The following is a 26,075-nucleotide window of genomic DNA, read 5'->3' on the forward strand; positions in this document are numbered from 1 at the left end:
CTGGTCCATCACTCGAACCTAGGTAATATACGGGGTTCTTCTTTTGTACATCATATTCCACCGTCTTTCCTTTGGATGATTCAATTTCGTTAACCATCTTTCGTTTTTTTTTTTTTTTTTAGGTTTCGAAACTGGCTCTTGATGCCATGTTAAGAATCTGTGTATATTATTTCATATCTTTCAAAACTTATTACAAGCATATATATATATGTGCGACCACCTCTTATTGTCCTACTAGAAATACATTCCATATCAGTCTCAGTTTCCTAGAATAAGTCTTTCCTAGACTTTCCTAGTATAAACACATTCCATATCAGTCTCAAACTTTCCTAGTTTATGTTCTAAGAGACATGTACGTCTGAGACCTTCCATATCAGTCTCAGACTTTCCTAATATATTGTACATTAAGTGATTTCAAATTGTTTATACCACGTGTGCCAGCACGGCACATCACGTTTATTCGTGTGTTGTGCCCGTGGACTGTGCCGTGCCTATTTTTTGACTAGTAAAGCACACACGACGCAACACATTTAAATCAGTGACACATCACAATACATGACACGTGAAACACGCGATTTCGTATGCCGGACCGGAACATTTTACACCTCTAGCCGACCCTGACACAAAGTACCCAAAGTTGAACTTTGGGCAGCAAGATTTTGAGGGCATCAAATTTATTTTTATTTTTTATTCTTTTGTCGGTGGTTTGTTACGAGTCTATACGCAAAAGTCCGAATACTTCAATTAAGTTCGGTGGTAATTTTGGTAAGCTAATAAAAAAGGATTTTCTACAATCTAGTTTAAGAACGAAATTACAACATGTGTCCTTTACCTATTTTTGCAACCCATTCTTTCTAGTTTTTATCTTTCTTCTCTTCTTCTAGCTAAGGTGAAAAGCATAAAGGATTAGGGCCTTACTGCTCCTCTTAGAAAAATACTAGGGAACTCATTACTTTTTTTAAAATTCAATTCTTAATTCACTAACTATCATATTTTGATTAACCAATATTTACTTGTTTTTTTTTGTTGTGAATAAAATTTAGGACATAAAATTGAATCATTAGTTATATACTCATTTCTTTGTGTAAAGTGAACCCCTCACGCTCTTCTCATCCATTTCTTCCACCTATGTTTCGTAAAATACCCGAAGATAATTTTTACACCTTATATGTAGGGGCATCATTTCTTTGATTAACTTTAGGGCATGAATATCTCAAGACTGGCCCTAGATAGAGATGTGGTCCTTATATGGGTCAAGTAGTAAAATTATACTAATATTTGACTTCCGTTAAAGGAAACTAACCTATCTTTTTTTTAACATATCCGAAGAAAGAAACAAAACCTATCATTTTGAAACAAAGGATGTAACTAGGGACGGAGCTCTTAAGGGTTTAGTGTGCCCACTAGATTTTGTGATATTACCTAAATAGTTTTAGTAATTTGCTGATTTTAGTACTTAAGCGGTCGAATTCGTATTTTTACTAATTTAAATTCAAAACATGTAAAAGCTATGCTCGCAATCGTGTTTACAGACAACAAATGGTGAATTTTTTTTTGTGACCTTCGACTGCTTAACCGGATTTACATCATGACTTTTAATGTGAACACGTAAATCACGAAGGCATCTATATGTTCACAAACAATGTTCGCATTCTATACACATGCTCGCACTGATGAGACAATTGCATTGATTCCTTGGCTCAAAACATTCGGGTTTATCATTGCCTCGTCTAATATCATCATCAGAGGCGTTCACATAGAGGAATATAAAGAAAACGAAATGTAAAAGTAAAACTCGTGGAGTGTTAAATGGATGTAAAGTGCTGAAATGTAAATAAGACTGGGATTTACGTGGTTCAGCACTAAGGCCTACATCCACGGGGTTGTCATTTTCACTATGCATTTGATGATTACAGAGGTAGTCGAATGACTTTGGAGTTTACATAGGTCTGCGAATTGTAAAAGGTAAACTTACACTAACAATTCTTCTCTCTCGACTTCTCTCTCAACCTCTCTCCTTTCCGATCCCCCTCTCTCTTGGTGGAGAGGGGGTATTTATAGGGTTAGAGTGTGGGACCCGTTTCTGAGAGCCGTTGGAACCTTATCTTCTTGTGCTTTGTGTCCATCACGCAGGGGTCTACGTTCATTGCTTGAACACGCAGAGTCATCCTCGTTCGTTTCACGGATTGATCGACACGTACACTGCTCAGAGTGTTTAATGCAGGTACGTGACTTTTAATGTGAACACGTAAATCACGAAGGCATCTATATGTTCACAAACAATGTTCGCATTCTATACACATGCTCGCACTGATGAGACAATTGCATTGATTCCTTGGCTCAAAACCTTCGGGTTTATCATTGTCTCGTCTAATATCATCACCAGAGGCGTTCACATAGAGGAATATAAAGAAAACGAAATGTAAAAGTAAAACTCGTGGAGTGTTAAATGGATGTAAAGTGCTGAAATGTAAATAAGACTGGGATTTACGTGGTTCAGCACTAAGGCCTACATCCACGTGGTTGTCGTTTTCACTATGCATTTGATGATTACAAAGGTAGTCGAATGACTTTGGAGTTTACATAGGTCTGCGAATTGTAAAAGGTAAACTTACACTAACAATTCTTCTCTCTCGACTTCTCTCTCAACCTCTCTCCTTTCCGATCCCTCTCTCTCTTGGTGGAGAGGGGGTATTTATAAGGTTAGAGTGTGGGACCCGTTTCTGAGAGCCGTTGGAACCTTATCTTCTTGTGCTTTGTCTCCATCACGCAACGCAGAGTCATCCTCGTTCGTTTCACGGGTTGATCGACACGTACGCTGCTCAGAGTGTTTAATGCAGGTACTTGAGACGCATGCTCGTGTCAGACAAGTGTCTTCTGCCCCTGTCACGTCCATGTCAGTCAACCTTCTCTTCACCGTTGATCTTGGCTTCTTTTGGGGATGAGATAAAGTAACTCTTCGGGAGTTATTTGGTGCCCCGCAGTACACCGTGCTTTTGGTACATCTTTTAACTTCTGCCCTTGGATTTGTTCGGGCGAAGATCCGACGTCGACGGGATGGGCTTTTTGGCTGTGGGCGTGTGTCATCATGTTTTGATGACTTGGTCCGCATGCTCTCCACGTATCTTCTCACATACACGTGTTTGATGATGAAATATGTACACACATTTAACATATAAATTTGTCCCCCCTAAACAAAAGTTCTGGCTCTGTCCCTGGGTGTAACAAATGAGCTTAACTTAACTCTACACATAGGATTAACTCTGCACATAAGAATAGTTTTGTTTAACAAAACCAACTTGTGCCTCAACTCAGCAAGAACGTGAAAAACATTTTTTTTTTTTTTTTTGAAGTTGGAGCCGAGCCCATAAAATTCGAACGACTGGTCAAAGTCAAGTCAAGCGTGAAAATCTATATAAATTGTGTATTTATTATCATGACTTCATTTTATTAACTCTCGAATTGGAACCCTAACCAGAACAAGACCAAGAAACAAGAAGCAGATTCATTTTTGTTTGAGAAAATCTGAACCAGGAGTTTTTCAATCAGACAGTATTGGAACTAGTAATTCAATCATGAATTCTCATAAACGCTCTAGAAAAGAGGTAATTTCATTTCACTATTAATCATTTCATTTCTCATTTTGGAAAAATAAAAAATCAACAAAATGTCTTTTAAATTATCGAATCGATTTGATATGAAATCAGCTTGATTGATTTGTTTTTGAGTTTGCATGGTGGAAATGTTGTTGGATTTGGTTGTCTAGTTCATAATTATGATGAAGTTTTGAATTAATTTCAGGTTTTAGATTCTGTTTTTTTTTTAGTTGAGATTTGTTGTTGTGAGTACTTGGAACATGGATTTCAAAGAATACTCTACATCTTTTTGGTTTATGTCCACCTAAGTTTTTCCTTATCTTGCTGGAATTCTGATTCGGATGGATTATGAGTAGATGCATTTTCTAATTGTTGGGAAGGATGGTGATTGAGGAGATGACTAACTGGGATTGGAGGTGGAAGTTTGATGTTTATATTTGGTGGATGATTTATGATTTTGCATGTTCCAGATTCCGATATAAACATTTTTGTGGTTGAGATTTTTTTGTTGTGTCTTGCTGTTTTGTGTTGTGTGCGGCTTATATCGATTCTCAGAATTTACTCCCCAAATTTGGTTAATGTCCTCTGAATTTTTCTTCCTCTTGCTGGAAATCTGATTTTGGTGGATTGTGAGTAGATGCATTTTCCAATTGTTGGAATGTTGATGTTTGGATGGAATTTGACTAACTAGAATTGGATGCTGAAACTTGATGTTTATATTTGGTTAATGGTTTATGATTTGCATGCTCTGAGATTCCATTATTAACATTTTTGTGGTTGAAATTTGTTTCTATATCTTGCTATTATATGTGCCGTGTACATTGATTTTCACATTTGCTCTCCGGGTTTGGTTAATGTCCATCTGAGTATATTTTTCCACTACTTGAGCTGGAATTTTGATTCAGATGATTTTTTTCTTTTTCTTTTACTGTTTGTTCAATTAGACCACTAACTGGAGTTGGAATTGGATCCGCAAAGTCACTGTTAATGTTAGGTGAATGATTTATGCTTGGTATCCACCTGTCAAATTAGACAAGATGTTGGTTCACCATTGCCGATCTTCCTAATTAAGCAATATGGTTTGATTGTGTTTATGCTGGGGATGCAATATGGTTTCACTGTGCTTATCTCGTCTATCATTGAGTTTCAAAATTCATGTACCTGTAAACTTCAACATTTGGTATAACTTAAATCTTGAACACCCTTAATTCAGGGATATTAAGACACCATCTAATCCTGATCCACTTGCACCCTAACAAGATTAGCAAGTCTAAAATACTATGTGGATTGCTGTTTCCGTGCATGCATCCCACGTGGAATCCCTATACCTATTGAATATGTGGTTATTACCATAAAGGGGCTGCCCCATTTATTTGGATATCGGGCTTCCACGTGGAATGTGTGCACGAGAACAGTGATCAACAGGTCAGCTCTCCTGAATTATGGATTTGCTTCTCACTGCACATTCATAATTAGGTTACTGATCATAAAAGCATTACTGCAAGCAGTTTCAGTTAGTTATCTGCGAAGATATTTAGAGATGATGGGCTTCTTCGGTTCAGTTTTGAGTATGTGTTATAGGATTGATTCAATCTCTAGCTTCAGCAGAAATAACCTCAGGTTTTGGCTTTTTGTTATTGAAAAATAAGATTGTACTTTCCATAACACAGCAGCTGTTACAGCATTCCAAAGAAGTAACAATGTTATTATGTTGAGTCTCGAAGATCAATGACTTCAGCCAACATCTGAAGTTCTCTACTACTAAATAACCCCAGGATTAGAAAACCAAACACCCATAGAAAAAAAGAAATTCACAATAAGATGCATAAAGTCTTCCTTGCACGGTTATATAGACTGTAACATCCATCCAAATCAGGAAAAATAGAAGCTCACACCTAATAATTGCTTATACACTTCCAGATGAATTTTGGCGCTATTTAGAGGTCCAATATTCCCTAGTACTCCTTCTCTAATTGAGATTTACTTCTTGTCTGATGCTATTATGAGTGCCCTGTACATAGACTTCAGAGAATTCTCCCCATCTTCACTTAACCTCAACTTGGTATTTTACTCCGTGATTCAAATGTATTTTTTTACCTTTTTTGTCCAAAAGACTCGTGAGAAGAGTATGTTGAATAACGTGACCACTAGTTGGACTTGGAATTGAACCCAGAAACTCACTGTTCATTTTTGGTGGATGATTTCTGTTTGGTTCCACTTGTCAGACCAAATAGATGTAGATTCACGAATATCCCAGAGCAATATGGTTTTACTGTGCTTATGCCATCAGCTGTTGAGTTCTGAATCCTTGTACCTGTTTTGTGCATTACCCTATCTGCAGCTGTGGTTCAATTGTGCTTATGAAAACAATTTCTTTTAGTAACATAATTGCTTAAAATTCCATTGTGACTATGTGACTAACATTATATGTTGAATTATCAGTCAGAAGGTGACACCAATGTTCAGAAAAAGGTCAAGGAAGGACACAGTAGAGCTGCTTCAAACGGAAAACTTGCCAAAACAGAAGTATTGCCAGACGATACGTTATTGGCAGTGGTGAAAGCTAAATTGAAACCAGTATTGGGTGGCATGGTAAAAGCAGATGCAAAAGCAAAACCAGTATCCAAAGCTAGGATGAAGTCTAGGGCGAAAGCAAAACGAGCATCTGTCGAGGCGAAGAAGGGTGAAGTGTTTGCAACGAAAATACGCTTTTTTTGGAAGGAAACATTAGAAGGATTAAAGGAAGAACTGAGAGAGAAGGAGCTGGAACTTGTGTTGCTTGATAATATTTCGACAAAAGAGAAACTGAAGTACTGTATTGATCTACTTGCTGAACGGGTTAGTGAGTCATTATTTGAGTCTTTTGTATCCGATTATGAGGATTTTGCTCGTAATGGCGCAGAGGAATTAACCGCCAGAATGGTAAACAAGCAGCTCGAGTTTAATAATATCGAAAATGATATAAAGCTTCTGAACGAAACTAGAACATCACTCCTGGAACTGACTGATAAGTTATGTAAACAAAAAGCAGATAAAGAAGTTGAACTACAGAAAGATATTGAAAGACTGAATCAAGAGAAGATTACACTCAGAAGTCATGTTGCAGCACTCGAGAAACAGGATTCGGAGATGGGAACTCAAATTCATTCACTGAGCAAAGAGAAGAATAAACTGGAAAGTGATAATGAATTACTTAATAAACTAAAGACGAACCTGGGTAGTTATGTTGAAGATCTTAAAAAGGAGAAGTTTGAATTGGTAATTGATGTATGTGCGCTCAAGAAAGAAAAGGAAACACTGGAAAATGAGAAGACAGAATTGGGTGGCGATATTGAAATATATAATAAAGAAAAGTCTTCATTGCAAAGTGATATTTGTTTGCTCACCGAAAGGAAGATAATCTTGGAAAATGAAATTGAGTCGAGTAACAATAAGAAGATGGAACTTGAAAGTGACAGTGAGTTACTTAACAACAAGAAGGATAAAATGGTAAATGATATTGAAGTTCTTAAACTTATTATCAAAGAAAAGTTGGCAGTCCAGAGTGATATTCGTTTGCTCGATGAAAAGATGACTATCCTGGAGAATAAATTTGAGTCGCATAATTATGAGAAGAAGAAATTGCAAGATGATTTGGAGATTCTCAACAAAGAGAAGTTTGCAGTACAAGGTGATATTCGTTCTCTCAATGAAAAGAAGACTGTTCTGGAAAGTGAAACTGAATCCCTTACCAATGAGAAGACTAGCTTGGGAAATGAAACTGAGTTACTCAACATGGAGAAGACGAAATTGGTTAGTGATTTGGAGTTGCTCAACAAGGAGAAGACTAGATTGGGAGCTGATACTGAGTTACTTAACGAGAAAAATTTTACAGTACAAGATGTTATTTGTTCGCTCAACCAAAGGAAGACTGTTCTGGAAAGTGAAATTGAATCGCTTAGCAATGAGAAGACTAGCTTGGGAAATGAGACTGTGTTACTCAACACGGACAAGACGAAATTGCTTAGTGATTTGGAGTTGCTCAACAAGGAGAAGACTAGATTGGGAGCTGATACCGAGTTACTTAACAAGAAAAATTCTACAGTACAAGATGTTATTTGTTCGCTCGAGCAAAGGAAGTCTGTTCTGGAAAGTGAAATTGAATCGCTTAGCAGTGAGAAGACTAGCTTGGGAAATGACACTGAGTTACTCAACATGGAGAAGACTAAATTGGCAAGTGATTTGGAGTTGCTCAACAAGGAGAAGACTAGATTGGGAGCTGATACTGAGTTACTTAACGAGAAAAATTCTACAGTACAAGATGTTATTTGTTCGCTCGACCAAAGGAAGTCTGTTCTGGAAAGTGAAATTGAATCGCTTAGCAATGAGAAGACTAGCTTGGGAAATGAGACTGAGTTACTGAACATGGAGAAGACGAAATTGGTAAGTGATTTGGAGTTGCTCAACAAGGAGAAGACTAGGTTGGGAGCTGATACCGAATTACTTAACAAGAAACATTCTACAGTACAAGATGTTATTTGTTCACTCGACCAAAGGAAGTCTGTTCTGGAAAGTGAAATTGAATCGCTTAGCAATGAGAAGACTAGCTTGGGAAATGAGACTGAGTTACTGAACATGGAGAAGACGAAATTGGTAAGTGATTTGGAGTTGCTCAACAAGGAGAAGACTAGGTTGGGAGCTGATACCGAATTACTTAACAAGAAACATTCTACAGTACAAGATGTTATTTGTTCACTCGACCAAAGGAAGTCTGTTCTGGAAAGCGAAATTGAATCGCTTAGCAATGGGAAGACTTGCTTGGGAACTGAGACCGAGTTGCTCAATAAGGAGAAGTCGAAATTGGTTAGTGATCTTGAATTTTTCAAGAAAGAGCAGTTGGCAGTGCAGAGTGATATTTGTTCGCTCAACCAAAGGAAGACTGTTCTGGCAAGTGAAATTGAATCGCTTAGCAGTGAGAAGACTGGCTTGGGAACTGAGACCGAGTTGCTCAACAAGGAGAAGTCGAAAATGGTTAGTGATCTTGAATTTTTCAAGAAAGAGCAGTCGGCAGTGCGGACTGATATTTGTTCGCTAGAGGAAAAAAAGACGATCCTGGAAAATAAAATTGAATCGCTTAACAATGAGATGACACAGTTGGGAAGTGATGCCGAGTTACTTAACAAGGAGAAGACAATATTGCTGAGTGATTTTGAAATACTTAACAAAGAAAAGTGTGTAGTGCAAGGTGATATTTGTTCGCTCATTGAAAAGAAGATTATACTGGAAAGTGAAACCGAATCACTTAACAAAGAGAAGACTAAGTTGGGAAATGACACTGACTTTCTCAACCAGCAGAAGAAGAAATTGAGAAGTGATTTTGAATTTCTCATCAGTGAAAAGTGTAATGTACAAGCTGATATTTGTTCGCTTAATGGAAAGAAGATTACTCTGGAATGTGAAATTGGATCGCTTTGCAGTGAGAAGACTCAATTGGGAACTGATACGGAGTTACTCAACAAGGAGAAGAAGATATTGGTAAGTGATATGGAGTTACTCAACAGGGAGAAGACGGAATTGCAAGCCGATTTTGAAATTCTCGACAGCAAAAAATCTGCAGTACAAGGTGATATTTTGTCTCTCAATGAAAAGAAGTCTCTGTTGGAAAGTGAAATTACTTCACTTATTTGTGAGAAGACTCACTTGACAAGTGATACCGAGTTACTCAGCAAAGAAATGTCTTCGGTGCAAAGTGATGTTTGTTCGCTGAACGAAGAGAAGACTCTGTTGGAAAGTGAAATTATTTCACTTAGCAGTGAGAAGACTCAATTAAGAAGTGATACCGAGTTACTCAACAAAGAAATGTCTACAGTGCAAAGTGATGTTTGTTCGCTGAATGAGAAGAAGACTCTGTTGGAAAGTGACATTATTTCACTTAGCGGTGAGAAGACTCAATTGAGAAGTGATACCGAGTTACTCAACAAAGAATTGTCTACAGTGCAAAGTGATGTCTGTTCGCTGAATGAAAAGAAAACTCTGTTGGAAAGTGAAATTATTTCACTTAGCAGTGATACCGAGTTACTCAACAAAGAAATGTCTACAGTGAAAAGTGATGTTTGTTCGCTGAATGAAAAGAAGACTATCTTGGAAAGTGAAATCGAATCACTTGACAAGGAGAAGACTAAATTACGAAGCGATTTTGAAGTTCTAAACAAAGAAAAGCTGGCAGTGCAGAGTGGTATTTGTTCGCTAGAGGAAAAGAAGACTATTCTGGAAGATGAGGTTGAATGGCTTCACAATAAGAAGACTCAATTGGGAAGTGATACCGAGCTACTCAACAAGGAGAAGACGAAATTGCAAACCGATTTTGAATTTCTAAGCAAAGAAATGTCTGCAGTGAAGGGTGATATATGTTCGCTCAATGAAAAGAAGACTAATCTGGAAAGTGAATTTGAATCGCTTAGCAATGAGAAGACTAACTTGGGAAATGATATTGAGGTGCTCAATGAGGAGAAGACAAAACTGCAAAGTGATTTCGAATTTCTCAACAAAGAAAAGTCCACAGTGGAAAGTGTTATTTCTTCACTTAACGAAAAGAAGACTCTCCTGGAAAGTGAAATTGAATTGCTTAAAAATGTGAAGACTAAATTGGGAACTGAAACTGAGTTTCTTAACAAGGAGAAGACAGAACTGCGTAGTGATTTTGAATCTCTCAACCATGAGAAAACTAATCTGGGAATGGATGTTGTGCTACTCAAGAAAAGAAAATCTGAATTAGAAACTGATTTTGGTTTCCTCCAAGATGAGAAGAATACACTGCATAATGAGATTGACTCTATGAACAAAGAGAAGGCTACATTGCATTCTGATATTCAATTTCTCACCAAGGAGAAGGATAAATTGCAGTCTGATGTCGAATTTCTCAACGAGGAGAAGGCTGAATTTATTCGTTCAGCTACGTCTGAAGTTAATGAATGTTTTTATGAACGTGAGAAAACACTGGCGGCAAATGAAAATCTGTTCATAGAACTTAAAGAGATGAACCAAACATTGGTTGCCAAGGAAAGGTTTTACACCGAAGAACTTCAGGAAGCTCGCCAAGAATTTATCAAGGTAGATTTGTCTAAATGTGTTCTTATTTCCAATGCTTTTCTCTTTTTTCGATTTTTTTTTTTAAACCTTAGGTTCATCTAAACACACGATTTTGATTGATGTTAATGTATGTGATTACTATAGGTAATGGCTTCAGAGAAGGTAAATACCAGACATACAGGGATTGGAGTCAAGACAATGAGAAAGGGAGAACAGGTGCTCTGGAACTTCAGAGAGGGAAAGAGAGCGGCGCTGAAAGAAGTAATTAGATTTCAGTTTAACCGTATGAAAAAGTAAAACAGATCAACATTCTACATCAGCCTTCGTCTGTTAATTGTGCTGAGGATTTTTTCAGCTGGACATTATGAATGTCTACTTCCTCCAATTTTCTGACATGATTGAAGACTGTAGAGATGTTGTTGTTGTTATTTAATGAAGACGGTGGAGATGTTATCGGATGGCTGCCAACGTAAAGCTAAACCTGTAAATGTTTAACATTTGAATGTAAAGCTGTTACCAAAGCTACATGTTTCAGACGAAGTCGGGGGTATAACTCAGTTTGGTTGATCAAGGTCAGATTCACTCCATTTCCTCTCCAAGAGGTACTATTGCTCCTTCCAACATTTTCATATGCTGATGACATTGTGATATTTTGTAGAGGTACTAAAAAAGATGTTAGTGGCCTAATGAATTTATTCGAATTATTACAGAAATGGAGCTAGCGAATATTCACAATCTAGTGGATGACAGCTGAGATATCCCAGATTAATGTGCCAGAGTTGCAGGAACTGATGCAACAATATATCAAAGAGGTTCAGTTCGCTGTGCATATGGAAGATAGGTTAATTTGGACCTAAAGCAATACAGGTGAAGGTACAACAAAGATTGCTTATGAATGCTGCAGACCTAGTAAGCCAACTGACATCAACTTGTCGAAATTGTAGGATTCCAGAACGGCTCCCAGAAGAGCCTGGACCGTGTAGAAGTTGCTACATAATCCAGTGCCTACTGACGATGTAGTTCTTTTTCCTGGAATTAGCTCGGCATCTTGCTGTAATTTGTATACGGTTCTGTGTTGCTTTGAAACACAACACCATCTATTCTTTGAATGCGTTTATGCAACTGCGCTTTGGAATTGGTTAGGCAGTCTTCAATGTGGCTTTAACTGCAACTTCTATTTGCAGAATGTTCACTATTATTGGTATAGCTTTGTTGGCAGCTATCGGATCAAGAAGCTTTTATGGGTGGCAGTGGTTAATTTGGCATCTCAGTTGCGCTTCCACCACAAAGTAGTCAGCATCCAGCAAGCTTCCGCGAAGCTAAAGTTGTTGATTAATCTGGTGCTTTGTATAATTTCCAAAATTACAACAAACCTGATTGGGCCTCTGATCCCTGGATCTGGACCTGGACCTGGACCTCTCCAGACCTTGGGCCAAAGTGGTTACTAACAAGTGCTCATTTAGTGAGCCAAAATTCAAAATGCAATGCAACTATGCAAGTGTTGCTATAATGAGAACCCTGGACCTGCACCCAACCTGCACCCAAGTTGTCCTTTCCTTGGCAGCTCAAAGGACTTGACATGAATAATATAAGGTGGTCATGTAAATATAAACTATTAACCAACGTAGCATTATCCTTGCAAATTAAAAGTAAAACTATTTAAAAATGATATTTTTACCTTTTCATTTTGACGTAAAATAGGTCAAATCGAAAAAGTCAGACCAGTATAATTTTTTCTGCAGTAGAGGTAGCACAAAAATAAAAGGAGCGCCGTTTGGCAAGGCCTTGCCCTCTTCGGGGGCAGAACTTTGGTTATTTTTATCACAGCTCCAATCGTCCCAAAGAGACTAAAATTTATCTTTTTACTATCTTTTCAGTTGAGCTGTAAAAATATGCATGGATTTTAGGTTTAAGCTTCGAGTAGAAAAGACTCTTTTGTGTTTGAAATTCAACTTCATAATCATTAAAATCCAAATTTAAACATGATTAGAAAATAACTACAAGTTAAATGCATTCTTAACACTAGTATTAAGAAAATATTAATGCTAGAAACTAAATTCATAAGGATTTTTGTAATCTCCAATATATAAATTTTTGTAACTTTCATATATTCGTATATGTTAACCATTTATGGGATATGTATAAAACAATCCTACGTTTAGATTCCGATTTGCAAAATGGTAACAAATCAGCCATACATCTGTTTGTAGCAGGGGTACGTCGGTGGGGATCGCAAAGTCGGAGTAAAATGGACTGGTACATTTACCGTTCTGTCCTTAACCCAACTACACTAGATCTGCTATCATAGATCATGTGTATGTAAAATCTCGAGGACTATTTAGACGGATTGGATTAGTCGCAATAGTTTCTAAACTAGGGTTCTCAGCTTCTCCTTCATTATTTCGGATGTTTCTTTCTTCCTTTCCTCTCCGAGTTTTTCAGATGCAACAATGATGGTTCAGTGAAATAAATCGAGTGAGGGTTTTGTTCAACTACTTGTGTTTAGGATTTTATAGAGATTTTGTGACATACATGTTGAAAACAAGGAGCTGTTTGCTGAATACAAGCAATTGATAGTTGAATACAAGGAACTGAAGTTGAATTGATTGTTGAAAACAAGGATTTTGTTAGAAGAAATCGTCAAAATGTTAACGAGGTTAGTAATCTTTAACCTATATTCTGCAATTCCAATTATTTTCAGAAATCCTAGTTTCGAATTTGGGGATTTTTTTCATAAACCCTAACTTTTACTGTTGTCGTTGATACAAACATGAAAGTGATGCTGATGTCGTTGTTTGATGATGAATGATTAAGTTGTGTTCATGAAAAGTTTGAAAGTTTGGGTTGCTCTCTGACTCAAATTGAGGAGAGTTTAGACATGAATTCGAAATTGGGAAGAATATAGAAGACGTGAGTACGATTCTGATGGATCTGAGGGTGATGATTCTGTCATGAATTGCAGGAATTGGTGAATGGGTTGGAACTGGAAGTTTGGGTTTTGAATCTGGTGCTAGTTGTAGCTGGGAGAACAAGTTGCGACAGAGATGGGTTGTTAACAGAAAAAAGAAACTTAGAAGGAGACGGGACTGGTAGTGTTAATGAGATGTTTTGTTGTTGAAGATGTATATGAAGAAAGTGCATAGAAACTGAAAAAGTGGGGGTACAACAACCTCACCCAATATTTCGCTTAGCAATCTGTATAGACTAACTCCAATATACTTTCAAGAGAATCAAGTAGACAGTCAGACTCAATCTTAAGAAATGTATATCAAAGAGTTATATTTCAATTTCTCGATTCCATCCTCACTCAAACAAATAGAAATCTGCGAGCCTGATTGAATACAAGAGAAATAACTTGAATGGTACCAAAGACCAATCTTCAAGGATCAATCAATTTCGATCAACAACCAAAGGTTGGATTTTCCAATTGATCGATTCAAACACACAACCTGTGATATTTCAATTATATAACAAAATATAATGCGGAAAAGAAATGACACAGACACCAGAAGTTTTGTTAACGAGGAAACCGCAAATGCAGAAAAACCCCAGGACCTAGTGCAGATTGAACACACACTGTATTAAGCCGCTACAGACACTAGCCTACTACAAACTAACTTCGGCCTGGACCGTAATTTAACCCCAATCAATATCACATTGATCCAAGGTACAATCGCGCTCCTTAAGTCTCTGATACCAGCAGGATACTAAGCACTTGATTCCCTTAGTTGGTCTCACCGACAACTAAGAGTTTCTACGACCCAAAATCTAAGACTTTAATGAACAAATATGTCTCACACAGAAAAGTCTACATGAATAGATAAATCTGTCTCCCACAAAAATACCTACGAGTTTGTTGCGTCTATTGATAAATCAAGGTGAACAAGGACCAATTGATATACCAGACTTATTCCCGAAGCACAGACTAAAAATATAATTCACCTCACAATAATCTTAATCGACTAGAGAAACAAGATATTCTGAAATCACAAACGATGAGACGAAGGTGTTTGTGACTACTTTTTTATTTTTCTATCAGAGAAATTAATCTCAAGCCAATATTACGATTGTACTCAAATATGATAGAAATAGTAAGATAAAATCACGCAATTACAGAGAAAATAGTTGGATCTGGCTTCACAATCCCAATGAAGTCTTCAAGTCGTTAACCTACAGGGTTTCGTGAAAAACCCAAGGCTAAAGGAGAATCGACTCTAACTTATACAACTAGTATCATACAGGAGGTATGGGGATTAAGTTTCCCAGTTGCTAGAGTTCTCCTTTACATAGTCTCCAAATCAGGGTTTGCAATCTAAGTTACCTTGGTAACAAAGCATTCAATATTCACTGTTAGATGATAACCTGATTAAATTCAAGATAATATCTTTCAACCGTTAGATCAAACTTAGCTTGTTATACACACGTGAAATGTAACTTCATTTAGATTTGAGTAACCGTACCTAAACGTGTACACTTAGTTGGTTCAAGAATAGTTAACCATTGGTTAGCCATATGAGCACTTTCATATCAACCTTATTCATCTTCACCATAACTAGTTCAAATGACTCAAAAGAACTAGTTAGAGAGTTGTTCAGTTGTTTAGATCTCATAGAAGTATACAAGACACAATCGAAGCAAAAAAAGTTCATGAACATTATAGATACGGTTTGCAAAGATTGCATTCCTTAATTTATAAATGTCCTAGTTCATGAATAAACCGTGTTAGAAAATAACCCATTTAAGTACGCATACTGGTACGCATATGTAAGTACCCGGCTGAGCTTGTTATCAGTTAACAAACTTCAGCGGAAATTCACGGGATGTGAACTTTCGATAGTATGCGTACAGGTAGGCGGACTTAGCTCCGAACATCCTAAACTAGTACAGTACGCATACTTTGTTTCAAGGATTTTGGACTTACACAAGTATGAGTATTTCACATACAATGTTTATATCCATTCATGGTTATATTTATATATTCTAAACTCTCAATTCAATCATTGAAACATTCTTAGTGGATGTTATAAGTTGTTATTCACAAACTATTTTTCAGCAAAGCGATTTTCAAATTATTGAAATGATCAACATGACTTTCGTCACTAGTAAAGATGAACTTGTCCAAAGCAAAATCTTACCAATACATATTTCAAGAAATAGATAAGCGAGATAAACTCGGCTCGAAATAACAAATGTGTATAATCGTAGTCTATATAGCAGTACGACTTTTGTCTCAAGATAGGAGATATAATAGATAGATTTTTGAGTGATGGATAAGTTCAAGTCTCCACATACCTTTTTGTCGATGAAGTTCCACCAGTTTCTTGAGTAATTCTTCGTCTTTTCATGATGATCGCGGTGGAGTCTAGAGCTAAATTACACTTACTAACCTAGTCCGAGACTTAGCTATAAGTAGACTAGAAATCAAGACTTATAGTTTTGGCAACTAAACTTGACAAACAAACTTGATATAACAACACTTACGAGTTAGACCAAGCAGTGCTCTAATAGAAACGATGGGTCTGGTGGTATGATTGCAATGACAATGGCTTGAGCTTGGTGGAGTTCAGTTGGTGGTTGAACAGGTGAATTTCTGAGAAGATTGTGGGAGTTTCAGAGAATGATGTTGGTGGTTAAGGAGAAGTTGTTACTGCCATGGAGATGGCTCAAATGTTTTGGATTGAGAATGTGCAAGGAGTGAAACTGCAAGGAGATTATGGAGCTAACTTGGGTAGACTCTAATGTGCAAGTGGATGGGTTTGTTGGAGGTTGTGCTACACAGTGGTTTATGAATATGGTGATGGAGATGGAGTTGCAATACAACTAAAGGTGAAGCAACATGAATGGGTTCTGGATAGGGTTTGATGGAATTGATTCGATGTTGTTGTTGGTGATTGGAGTTAGCTGTACTGGTGATGTATGAAACAGATGATAATGATTATTTCATCTAAAAGCATTGCAGGTGTTGAGCTGAAAGCTAGTGCTGGTATGTAGAGATGGGTTATATGTTGCAGTTGAAGTCAAGAAAAAGGTCTGAATTGTAGTGATGATGGTTGTAGCTGAGTTGAATTCTTTATGAAGCTAAGCTTGATGTTACTATGAAGTTGAAGTGTTGTTTTATTGAACTGCAGTATGTTTGAAATGCTTTTGGTGATGGAAGGGATATAAAGCAGCACAGTTGCAACATAGGGAAGAAAGTTGCAGGATGAAGCGCCATCATGGTGCAACATTAGGCATAGGCCGTGCAAATGGCTTAGGCCTTGGCAAGTATGGTTATTGATAGATATATTCTTTATTTTATTTTTTTTGATCTACTTTAGTAATAAAATGGTAACTAGGATGGGAAGATATCCTCTAAGTGAACATCTCTTAAAAGTATGCCATGTCATCTTAATATTAGTTTTAAAGGTTTAGGTCATAGCAATATTTTTAAGAAAATAAATGCCTTACCTATGCAGATTCTTACTTTTTTCTTCACACACATTCTGTTGGAGAAACCCTTAGTTAGATGACACCGCACTAGGTCAGTCATGCTTATTTAACATAACACCTTATCTATATTAAGCTAATCTAAATTCCTTGATTAACTCAAACATATTCTTAATTTGGCATATACTTAATCCAGCTTAAATTGGCACCAAGCAATGATCAACTTAAGTTGAGCCTAATAAATTAACAACAAGTTCTTTACCGTAAACTGTAGGCTCAAGATAAGTATATTGGCATTCGACTATAAAGGCCTACATACCATATTAAAAGATGCACCATTTCTATGATAGAAGAAAAGTAGACGTATAAAAATTATAAGTTTACTTTATTCTTGTTGTCATTATAACAAAGATCTTTTATACCTCAAAATTGAGGATTCTAAATAATCTCCTAAGAGATCATTTGTGCTAAGAGACTTCTTTACCATCATAACTAAGGTAATTATTTCTTTGATACCTCAAACTTTATGATTTTTTCATGATCACAGAACAAATTTTCCAATGTCTCGTTTAAAAGACTTATTTAAGATCAGATTATTTTTTGTGCTAGTCTACTAGTAAGTTCTTTAAATTTCATCCACGAGACATGGCTTTATATGTCTGTTAAGAGATTTTTTATGGCATCAAAAAACAAGTTTCCTTCTAAAGAGTTTTCTTCTACACCAGTGTCTCAATTAAGAGACTGCAGTAAGATCCTTTATGATTTCAACCGAGATCTGCTAATCTCTAATTTCAGAGACAACAACAAAATACATATAATTCAATATAATGCAATAGAGATTTACACTAATACCTCATCAAAGAGATTATGCAAAATGATCCCAAAAGAGATCTACATCAATATCTTGATTAACAGACTACGATCAATATTCTCAAGAGGGATCTATACCTAGGGATGGAGGCATGCATAGACAAGTGGGGTCTCTGGATCCCACTGGTTCTTAACCCTAGTGTAAAATTGAAATATTTTTTCTGGAAAATAAAATCTCTTATGGGATAAATAAGAATGACTAAACTGAAAATTCCGCTGTTTTCTAAGGTTGTATAAGTAAAAGTGAGAAGAAACTTTACTTGACCCCACCCAAAGGGAGACTTGGCTCCGGTCTATACCAATATACCGAGGGTACTGAAAATGAACTCCAAACAGATCTACACCAATATGTCAATTAAGAGACTACCACAAATGATCTCAAAAGATATCTGTATCATCATCATCGATTTCTCGACAGAAAGTCTAGTCTGGTCACTTGTTAACATTATCACCATTACCGATATAGAAAATTGTACACCAGTAAATACATCTTCCGTACAAAAGGAAAACAAGAAAATTATCAGACATCGTCTCGCACTCTGCTAGAGGGCGCTTTCTCCTTGTCATATCGGCAAACAAAATGTATCTGTTTATATATGAAAAATCCAACAAAACTTGTTAGTGTTTATAACGCGACTGTTACAGATCATAATCAGAGCTGTCAACCTGTATACATTTGTATCTCATGACCAGTAAATGTGAAGTTATTGGATGGCTAACTGAACAAGGAAATGAAGACAAGGAAATTACGGTCACAGTAGTCCAAAAAATCAATGGGTATATGACTCAATTCCTACAACTGTTAGTTAAAGAGACATTCACAATTTTGAATTAATAAATTAAGTATTTGTGGATGTCTCTTTAACTAACAGAAAAGGAGTAGGGAGATGTGAAGATGGAGACCAGTACCTTTCCTAAAATTAATTTCCAACAAACACAAAGCAGAGTTGTTAACTGCCACGTAAGCTACGATATAAAGCATCAAATACAAAATCCAAAGTTTAATACCATGATCTATGTTGACGTCCATCGAGGAAAATCCCGTGATGGTCAGCTTTTGATGGCTCAAGCATTTGGATAGGGAATGGCTAAAATGGGTCTTATTCTCACTCGGTAATTTAAGATTTAAATTTTTATCACGTATAGTATGATTTTTTGTGAAGAACTCTTGTTCCAAAAACCCGACGCTATCAACATAATATGTGACATACGTATATGATGTTACATCAGACGCGGAAACAGGCACGTGCAAGTGTCAAACTCATCGTGATCATTCCACGAACATCCTAAAAAGTTAGAAGTTGACTCCGCAGTAAAAGAAAGTTGACTCTGCAGTAAAAAATGTTGACTCCCCGGTAAAAAAAATCACTCCACAGTAAAGCAAATCTGGGTCTCTCAAATCAAACCTCAAGAACGTTACATTTTGAAAAAAAAGCCCATTACAACCGAACGACTAGTCAAAGTCAAGTCAAACGCGTGTGAGATCTTGATATAAATTCTGAATTTGAGATTACCATGACTTCATTAACTCTCGAATTCCAGAAAAGAAAAGAAAAGAAAAGAAGAAATACCTAACCCAGAAGAAAACCCAACAACAGGCGAAAAATTCCATTTCTCAACAAAGAATCTGAACCAGGAGGAGTTCGTTAATCAAGATTGGAACTAGTAATTCAATCATGAATCCACATAAACGCTCCAGAAAAGAGGTAATTAATTTCATAATTTTCACTAAATTTCATTTCCCATTTTGAAAAATTCAACAAAATATTTTTTTAAAAATTTTTGAATCGATTTGATATGAAAACGGCTTGATTTATGGTGTTTTGGAGTTTGCATGGTGAAACCTTACTAGGATTTGATACAACTTCACTATTAATGGCAGGTTTTAGATTCTCTTTTTTACTTGAGATTTGTTTTTTTTTCTTCCTGGTTTGCACATAGTATTCTCCATCTTTGGTTAATATGAACCTCAGATGTTCTATCATGATTGCGGATTTCTGATTTTGATGGATTATGAGAGAGTTGAGGGGGATTTTGAACTTGTGAGACGACTAACTGGACTTGGAATTAGATGCAGAAACTCAATGATTATGTTTGGTGGATGATTTTATTATTTCCATGTTCTAGATTCTGATATGCGTGTTTTTATAGTTGGGATTTTGGTTGTCTCTTGCCGATTTTGAGGTCGGGCATGCGTATTTTGCAGACTTTCCATCTTTTGTTTATGTGTATACCTGAGTGTTTCCACTTGTTGGACAGAAATTCTGTTTTGGATGTTTGTGTTTTTTACTTTGTGTTCAATTGGGCCACTAAGTTTTAAGAGTCGGAATTGAACCTGCAAAATCACTGTTTCATTTTTTGTATATAAATTTTGTTAAACTAGATACATGTGGATTCAGAAATGCGGATTTTCTGAAGCAAATGGTTTCAGTATTGGTGGCTGTGGTTATGATTCTGTTGTAGAATGCAGATGCATGTGGTTTGACTGTGATTATGTCTTGAGTTCCCAAATTCATGTACCTCTAAAGTGCCAAGTGATTTTGGATTTCTGATTTTAGATGGATTGTTAGTAGAGGCATTTTGCACTTGTTAGTATCTTGATTGATTAGACGACTAACTGGAGTTGGAATTGAATGCGGAAGCTCGATGTTTATATTTGGTGGATGATTGTTGATTCGCATGCTCTAGATTCAGTTATAAACGTTTTGAGCTTTTTGTTGTGTCTTGCTATTTTGTATGTGTGCTGCGTGCATAGATTTCACAGTTTTCTTTCCGTATTTTTTAACATCTACCTGAGTTTTTCCACTCCTTGAGCTGGATTTCTGATTTGGATGACTTTTTTTTTTCTGTTTACTGTTTGTTCAATTAGACAACTAACTAGAGTGGGAATTCAATTAGACAACTAATTACGTTTAGTTGCACTTGTCAAACCAGACACATTTAGGTGTCACCATTTCGGATCTGTCAAAGCAATATGGATTAATTGTGCTGATGCCGTGGATGTAATATGGTTTGCCTGTTATGTTGTCAGTTATCGAGGTCCCAAATTCTAGATTTAGTCCTGATTCACTTGCATCCTAGCAAGCTTAGCAAGTCGAATATAATATGTGGACTGCTATTTCCGTGCATGCATCCCCTGTGCAACCTATTGAATGCTTCACATTTACCATAAAGGGTTGCTTTATTCAACAGATATCGGGCTTCCATGTGAGATGTGTACACAAAAAAAAGCAATCCACAAATCTTCATGGCTAGTTCACCAATAGATGCATTACTGGAAACAGTTTCTGTTGCTGTTAGTTTTTTGTTAGGATGTTTTGAGATGAATATGCTTCCTAGGTTCAGTTTTGAGTGTGCATTATGGGGTTGAATATCAATCTCTAGGCTATAACAGAACTATCTGCAGGTTCTGGCTCTAAGTTGTTGAAAATAAGATTGTATGTATTTTAAGTATATATTTTTTCCCTAGCACAACAACTGCCACCGCATTTCAAGATATACAATGTTATCTTGTTGAATCTTGAATGTCAAGGGGATCAACCAACCTCTCACACCGCCTCCCAAGTTCTGTATTATCGAGGAACCCCAGGAATAAAAAACCAACCAGCTGTAGACAAAGGAAAATTCAAAAGAAGATGCATGTTGTCTTCATTTTGCTGTTTGCATAGATTGTAACATCCATCTAAGTCAGGAAAATTTAAGAGAACTTATACTAACCAATTGCTTATACAACTTCCAGATACTTTGGCACAATTTGCAGATTCGATGTTCCCTTGTACGCCTTTTCTGGTTGATTTTTTTCCCACCTATTGCTATCATGATTGCCATTCCCTTTGTTTGGTTGAAAACCAGCCATTCCCTTGGAAAGCGCGAGAGCAGTTCCAAGATGGTGACTGAAGTCCTCGTTTTTCCTTTCTAACCTACCCCAACTTGTTTGGATTAAAACCTTAGAAGAAGCTATTATGAGTTCCATGCACCTGGACATTTGAAAATTCTCCCCATCTTCTGTTAACCTCGACTTGATATCTTACTCATTATGTTGGAATTCTCATTTAAATATGTTGTTTTGCCGTTTAGTGAGAAGAGTCAGTATCTTGATATTCGTGCCCACTGATTGAAATCTGGATAGATTTACCAACCTCCTCGAACAATATGGTTTACTTGTGCTGATGCCATTGATGCAACATGGTTTAACTGTGCTTATTCCATCAGCCATTGGGTTCTAAATCCTTTATCTGTGGTGCGTGTGTATTCTTTCTTTGTTGCAATAGTTTGATTGTGCTTATGCTTATACTTGATTTAGGAATGTTAACCTTAAATTCAACTACCTTTGATTTCGAAGTAATACATCTATGATTCAATTTATTTTCATATGATCTCTTAGTTTCTAGTTTGAGTATGTGACTAACACTAAATACTGTATGATTATTGTATGATCAGTCTGAAGTTGAGACCAATCTTCCGAGGAAACTTAGGGAAAGACGCAATACAGCTGTTTCCAGCGGAAAACTTTCCGAAGAAAATCCAATACCAGACGATACACTATTGTCTGTATTGAAGGCTAAATTGAAACCAGTATTGGGCGATACAGTTAAGGCTGATGCGAAAGCAAAACCAGTATCTGAAATTATGATGAAGACTAACATGAAAGCAAAACCAGCGTCAGATGATGTGAAGAAGGCTGATGTGTTTGCAACAAAATTACGTTCGTTTTGGAAGGAAACAGTAGATGGATTAAAGGAAGAACTTAAAGAGAAGGAGCTGGAACTTGTGTTGCTTGAAAATATTTCGACAAAACAGAAACTGAAATACTGTATTGATCTGCTTGCTGTACGGGTAAGTGAGTCGTTATTTGAGTCTTTTGTGGCTGATTATGAGGATTATGCTCGTAATGGCATCGAAGAATTAACTGTAAGAATGGTAAACAAGCAGCTCGAGTTTAATCATCTCGAAAATGATATAAAGCGCCTGAACGAAACAAGAACGTCACTCTTAGATCTTACAAGAAAAGAGAAGCAAGAAGTTGAGCAATTATGTAAAAGAGAGGCAGATAAAGATGCTGAACTACATAAAGATACCGAAATACTGAGAAAACAGAAGATTGAGCTAGTAACTGATATTTATTCACTTGACCAAGAGAAGACTGCACTCAGCATGGAAAAGACTAAACTCGCAAGTCATGTTGCAGTTCTCATTAAACAGGAATCGGAGATGGGAATTGAAATTGATTCATTGAGCAAAAAGAAAAGTAAACTCGAAGGTGATACTGAATTACTGAACAAACTAAAGAGGAACCTGGATAGTTATATTGAAGATCTTAACAAGGAGAAGTCTAAATTGGGAGACGATATTTGTATGCTCAAAAAAGAAAAGAAAATACTTGAAAACGAGAAGATTGAATTGGGGATTGAACCTGGGTTATTCATCAAGGAGAATGATACACTAAGAAGTGATATTTGTTCTCTTAAGAAAGAGAAGAATACCTTGGCAAGTGATATTGAGTCACTTAAAAATGACAAGGCTAAGTTGGGAATTGATCGTCAGCTAATCGACAAGGTGAAGGGTAAACTGGTAAGACTCAACAAAGAGAAGGATAAACTGGGAGGCGACATTGAAATGCTTAAAAAAGAAAAGTCTGCACTGCAAAGTGATATTTGTCAGCTCAGCGAACAGAAGACAAAATTAGAAACTGACAGTGAGTTACTTAACAATGAGAAGGATAAACTGGGACGTGACATTGAAATACATAGCAAAGAAAAGTCCGCAGTGCTGAGTGATATTTGTTCGCTTGACGAAAAGAAGGCTCTTCTGGTAACTGAAATTGAATCGCTTAACAATGAGAAGACGAAATTGGGAAGTTATACCGAGTTACTCAACAAGGAGAAGACGAAATTGCAAACCGATTTGGAACTTCTCCACAAAGAAAAATCTACAGTACAAGGTGAAATTTGTTCACTCAATGAAAACAAGACTACTCTGGAAAGTGAAATTGAATTGCTTAGCAGTAAGAAGACCACGTTGGGAAATGAGACTGAGTTGCTCAATAAGGAGAAGACGAAATTGCAAAGTGAGTTTGAATTTCTCACAAAAGAAAAGGCTGCAGTACAAGGTGATATTTGTTCGCTCGATGAAAAAAAGACCACCCTGGAAAGTGACATTCGATCACTTGGCAACGAGAAGACTAAGTTGGAATGTTATACTGAGTCAGTCAAAAAGGAGAAAAAGAAATTGCAAAGTGATTTTGAATCTCTCAACAAAGAAAAATCTACAGTAGAAAGTGAATTTAGATCACTTAACAGTGTGAAGAATAAATTGGTAACTGAAACTCAGTTTCTCAACAAGGAGAAGATGGAACTTCGACGTGATTTCGAATTTCTCAACCAAGAGAAAACTACTTTAGGAATGGATGTTGTGTTACTCAAGAAAGGAAAGTCAGAAGTCGAAACTGATCTTGAATTCCTCCAAGATGAGAAGAATAAGCTGCATGGTGATATCCATTCTCTGAACAAAGAGAAGGATAAACTGATTACTTATTTTGAACTCTTCAACAGAAAGAAGGATAAGCTGAAAAAGGATACTGAACTTCTCAACGAGGAGAAGGAGAAATTGCAATCAGATATTGAGTATCTCAATGAAGAGAAGGACGAATTTATACGTTCCGTGACGTCTGATGTTAATGAATCATTCTATGAACGTGAGAAAACACTTGCTGAGAATGAAAAAATGTTGATAGAGCTTAAAGAGATGAACCAAACATTGGTTGCCAAGGAACGTTTTTATACTGAAGAACTTCAGGAAGCTCGCCAAGAATTTATCAAGGTATATATATCCGTCTAGATGTTTTTATTTTCGATTTTTTCCTTCTTTTTGAACCTAAAGAATATAAACACATAAGGTTCTGATTGGTGTAAATGTATGTGATTACTATAGGTAATGGCGCCAGAAAAGGTAAATAACAGACAGACAGGGATTGGAGTCAAGACAATGAGAAAAGGAGGACCAGTGCTTTGGAATTTTAAAGAGGGAAAGAGAGCCTCGCTGAAAGAAGTAATCAGGTTTCATTTTAACCGTATGAATAAGTAAAACAGATAAATGTTCTACATCAACCTAGTTTTCGTCTGTCAATCATGCCAAGGAATTTTCAGCTGGACATTAGGAATGTGATAATGGGCTTAATGGCTACTTCCTCCAGTTTTCTGGACATGAATGAAGAAAGTAGAGATGTTGTTGTTGTTGAATGAAGACAGTAGAGATGTTATCGGATGGCTCTCCGTGTAAAGCTAGAAAGTGTAAATGTTAAGCAATTTAATTGTAAAAGCTGTTACTGATCAAGCTACATTTTTAAGAGAAGTTAATTTTTCATTTGTTATGTGGGGAGTCATTACCTCATGCAGATAGTATACTCCCCAATTTTTCTATCATTTTTCAAATTCTTTGGATCTCTGTACACTGCAAACTTACCTGCAAGTAAGTTGTAATGCTCACATATATCTTTCCTATTCTCATCTTGAATCTGGGTGTACGACTTTTTTTTTCTTGTATATATGTTATATTAATGACAGTTCAGCAGCCAGATCATCAAGCAGGGCGACAGTTTTCATAAGAGCTACGACAAAAGTAAAAGCTGCTAGTTTTCTAGCAGTTTTCAAAATGGTGTCTGGGAAGGCAGGCACTTACATACCAGTCCAGCTTGAACCTTGAACCCATATTTTGACTGTTCGGCTTTCTTTTCTTTGTTCAACTTTTTACAGAGAGAAATGAGAAACTTTAGAAACACTAGAAATTGCAAATTTTGAACTTCAAAAAGTAATTTGAAATTAGATACAAAAACAGCAGAAAGAAGTCCTTCATATTCCCCCACCCCCAGGATCTATCACGCAACGCCAACGTTGTGGTCCATGGCTGTTCAGCCGTGACCCACCACAGGTTTCAACGGATTCACCATTCCCGGATGAAAGCTTTAAATGGAAGCCACGTTATGGGGAAAAGAAGTGAAGAAACATGGTGAGGGGTATGTAGCCGCTTTTGATTGGGTTGAAGTCTGAGTATGTGGTATTTCAGGTTTTTCTCTTGATTTTTTGGAAGCTCCCCCACTCTCTTCCCCCACTCATTTCC

The 26,075-nt window shown here is 36.7% G+C and overlaps 2 protein-coding genes across 5 annotated transcripts; both read left to right on the forward strand.

The window, feature by feature from the left end:
- Positions 1 to 3,462: 3,462 nt before the first annotated feature.
- LOC113308967 (cytadherence high molecular weight protein 2-like) lies at positions 3,463 to 11,914 on the forward strand. 4 transcript variants are annotated; one of them, XM_026557407.1, is made up of 5 exons: positions 3,463 to 3,605; positions 6,039 to 10,685; positions 10,809 to 11,266; positions 11,375 to 11,537; positions 11,609 to 11,914. In XM_026557407.1, exons 1-3 carry the CDS (start codon positions 3,576 to 3,578, stop codon positions 10,959 to 10,961), a joined length of 4,830 nt encoding a protein of 1,609 aa, XP_026413192.1. In that variant the 5' UTR covers positions 3,463 to 3,575; the 3' UTR covers positions 10,962 to 11,266; positions 11,375 to 11,537; positions 11,609 to 11,914. The 4 variants fall into 4 exon arrangements, with proteins under 4 accessions (XP_026413192.1, XP_026413190.1, XP_026413189.1 ...); XM_026557405.1 differs by having other exon boundaries at positions 11,375 to 11,531; XM_026557404.1 differs by having other exon boundaries at positions 11,375 to 11,914.
- A 7,587-nt stretch (positions 11,915 to 19,501) lies between these two features.
- On the forward strand, positions 19,502 to 25,469 carry LOC113310596 (M protein, serotype 24-like). The gene is made up of 3 exons (XM_026559322.1): positions 19,502 to 19,666; positions 22,401 to 24,779; positions 24,891 to 25,469. Exons 1-3 carry the CDS (start codon positions 19,637 to 19,639, stop codon positions 25,041 to 25,043), a joined length of 2,562 nt encoding a protein of 853 aa, XP_026415107.1. The 5' UTR covers positions 19,502 to 19,636; the 3' UTR covers positions 25,044 to 25,469.
- The last annotated feature ends 606 nt before the right edge of the window (positions 25,470 to 26,075 follow it).

This window comes from Papaver somniferum, chromosome 9 (genome assembly GCF_003573695.1).
Source record: "Papaver somniferum cultivar HN1 chromosome 9, ASM357369v1, whole genome shotgun sequence".
NCBI classification, from domain to species: Eukaryota; Viridiplantae; Streptophyta; class Magnoliopsida; order Ranunculales; family Papaveraceae; genus Papaver; species Papaver somniferum.

Bases quoted from the DNA above. Each gene is read 5' to 3' on its own strand.
- LOC113308967 (XM_026557404.1), top strand. From the start codon at position 3,576: ATGAATTCTCATAAACGCTCTAGAAAAGAG. The intron at 3,606-6,038 runs GTAATTTCATTT...TTGAATTATCAG, and splicing joins ATAAACGCTCTAGAAAAGAG to TCAGAAGGTGACACCAATGT. The intron at 10,686-10,808 runs GTAGATTTGTCT...TGATTACTATAG, and splicing joins CTCGCCAAGAATTTATCAAG to GTAATGGCTTCAGAGAAGGT.
- LOC113310596 (XM_026559322.1), top strand. From the start codon at position 19,637: ATGAATCCACATAAACGCTCCAGAAAAGAG. The intron at 19,667-22,400 runs GTAATTAATTTC...TTGTATGATCAG, and splicing joins ATAAACGCTCCAGAAAAGAG to TCTGAAGTTGAGACCAATCT. The intron at 24,780-24,890 runs GTATATATATCC...TGATTACTATAG, and splicing joins CTCGCCAAGAATTTATCAAG to GTAATGGCGCCAGAAAAGGT.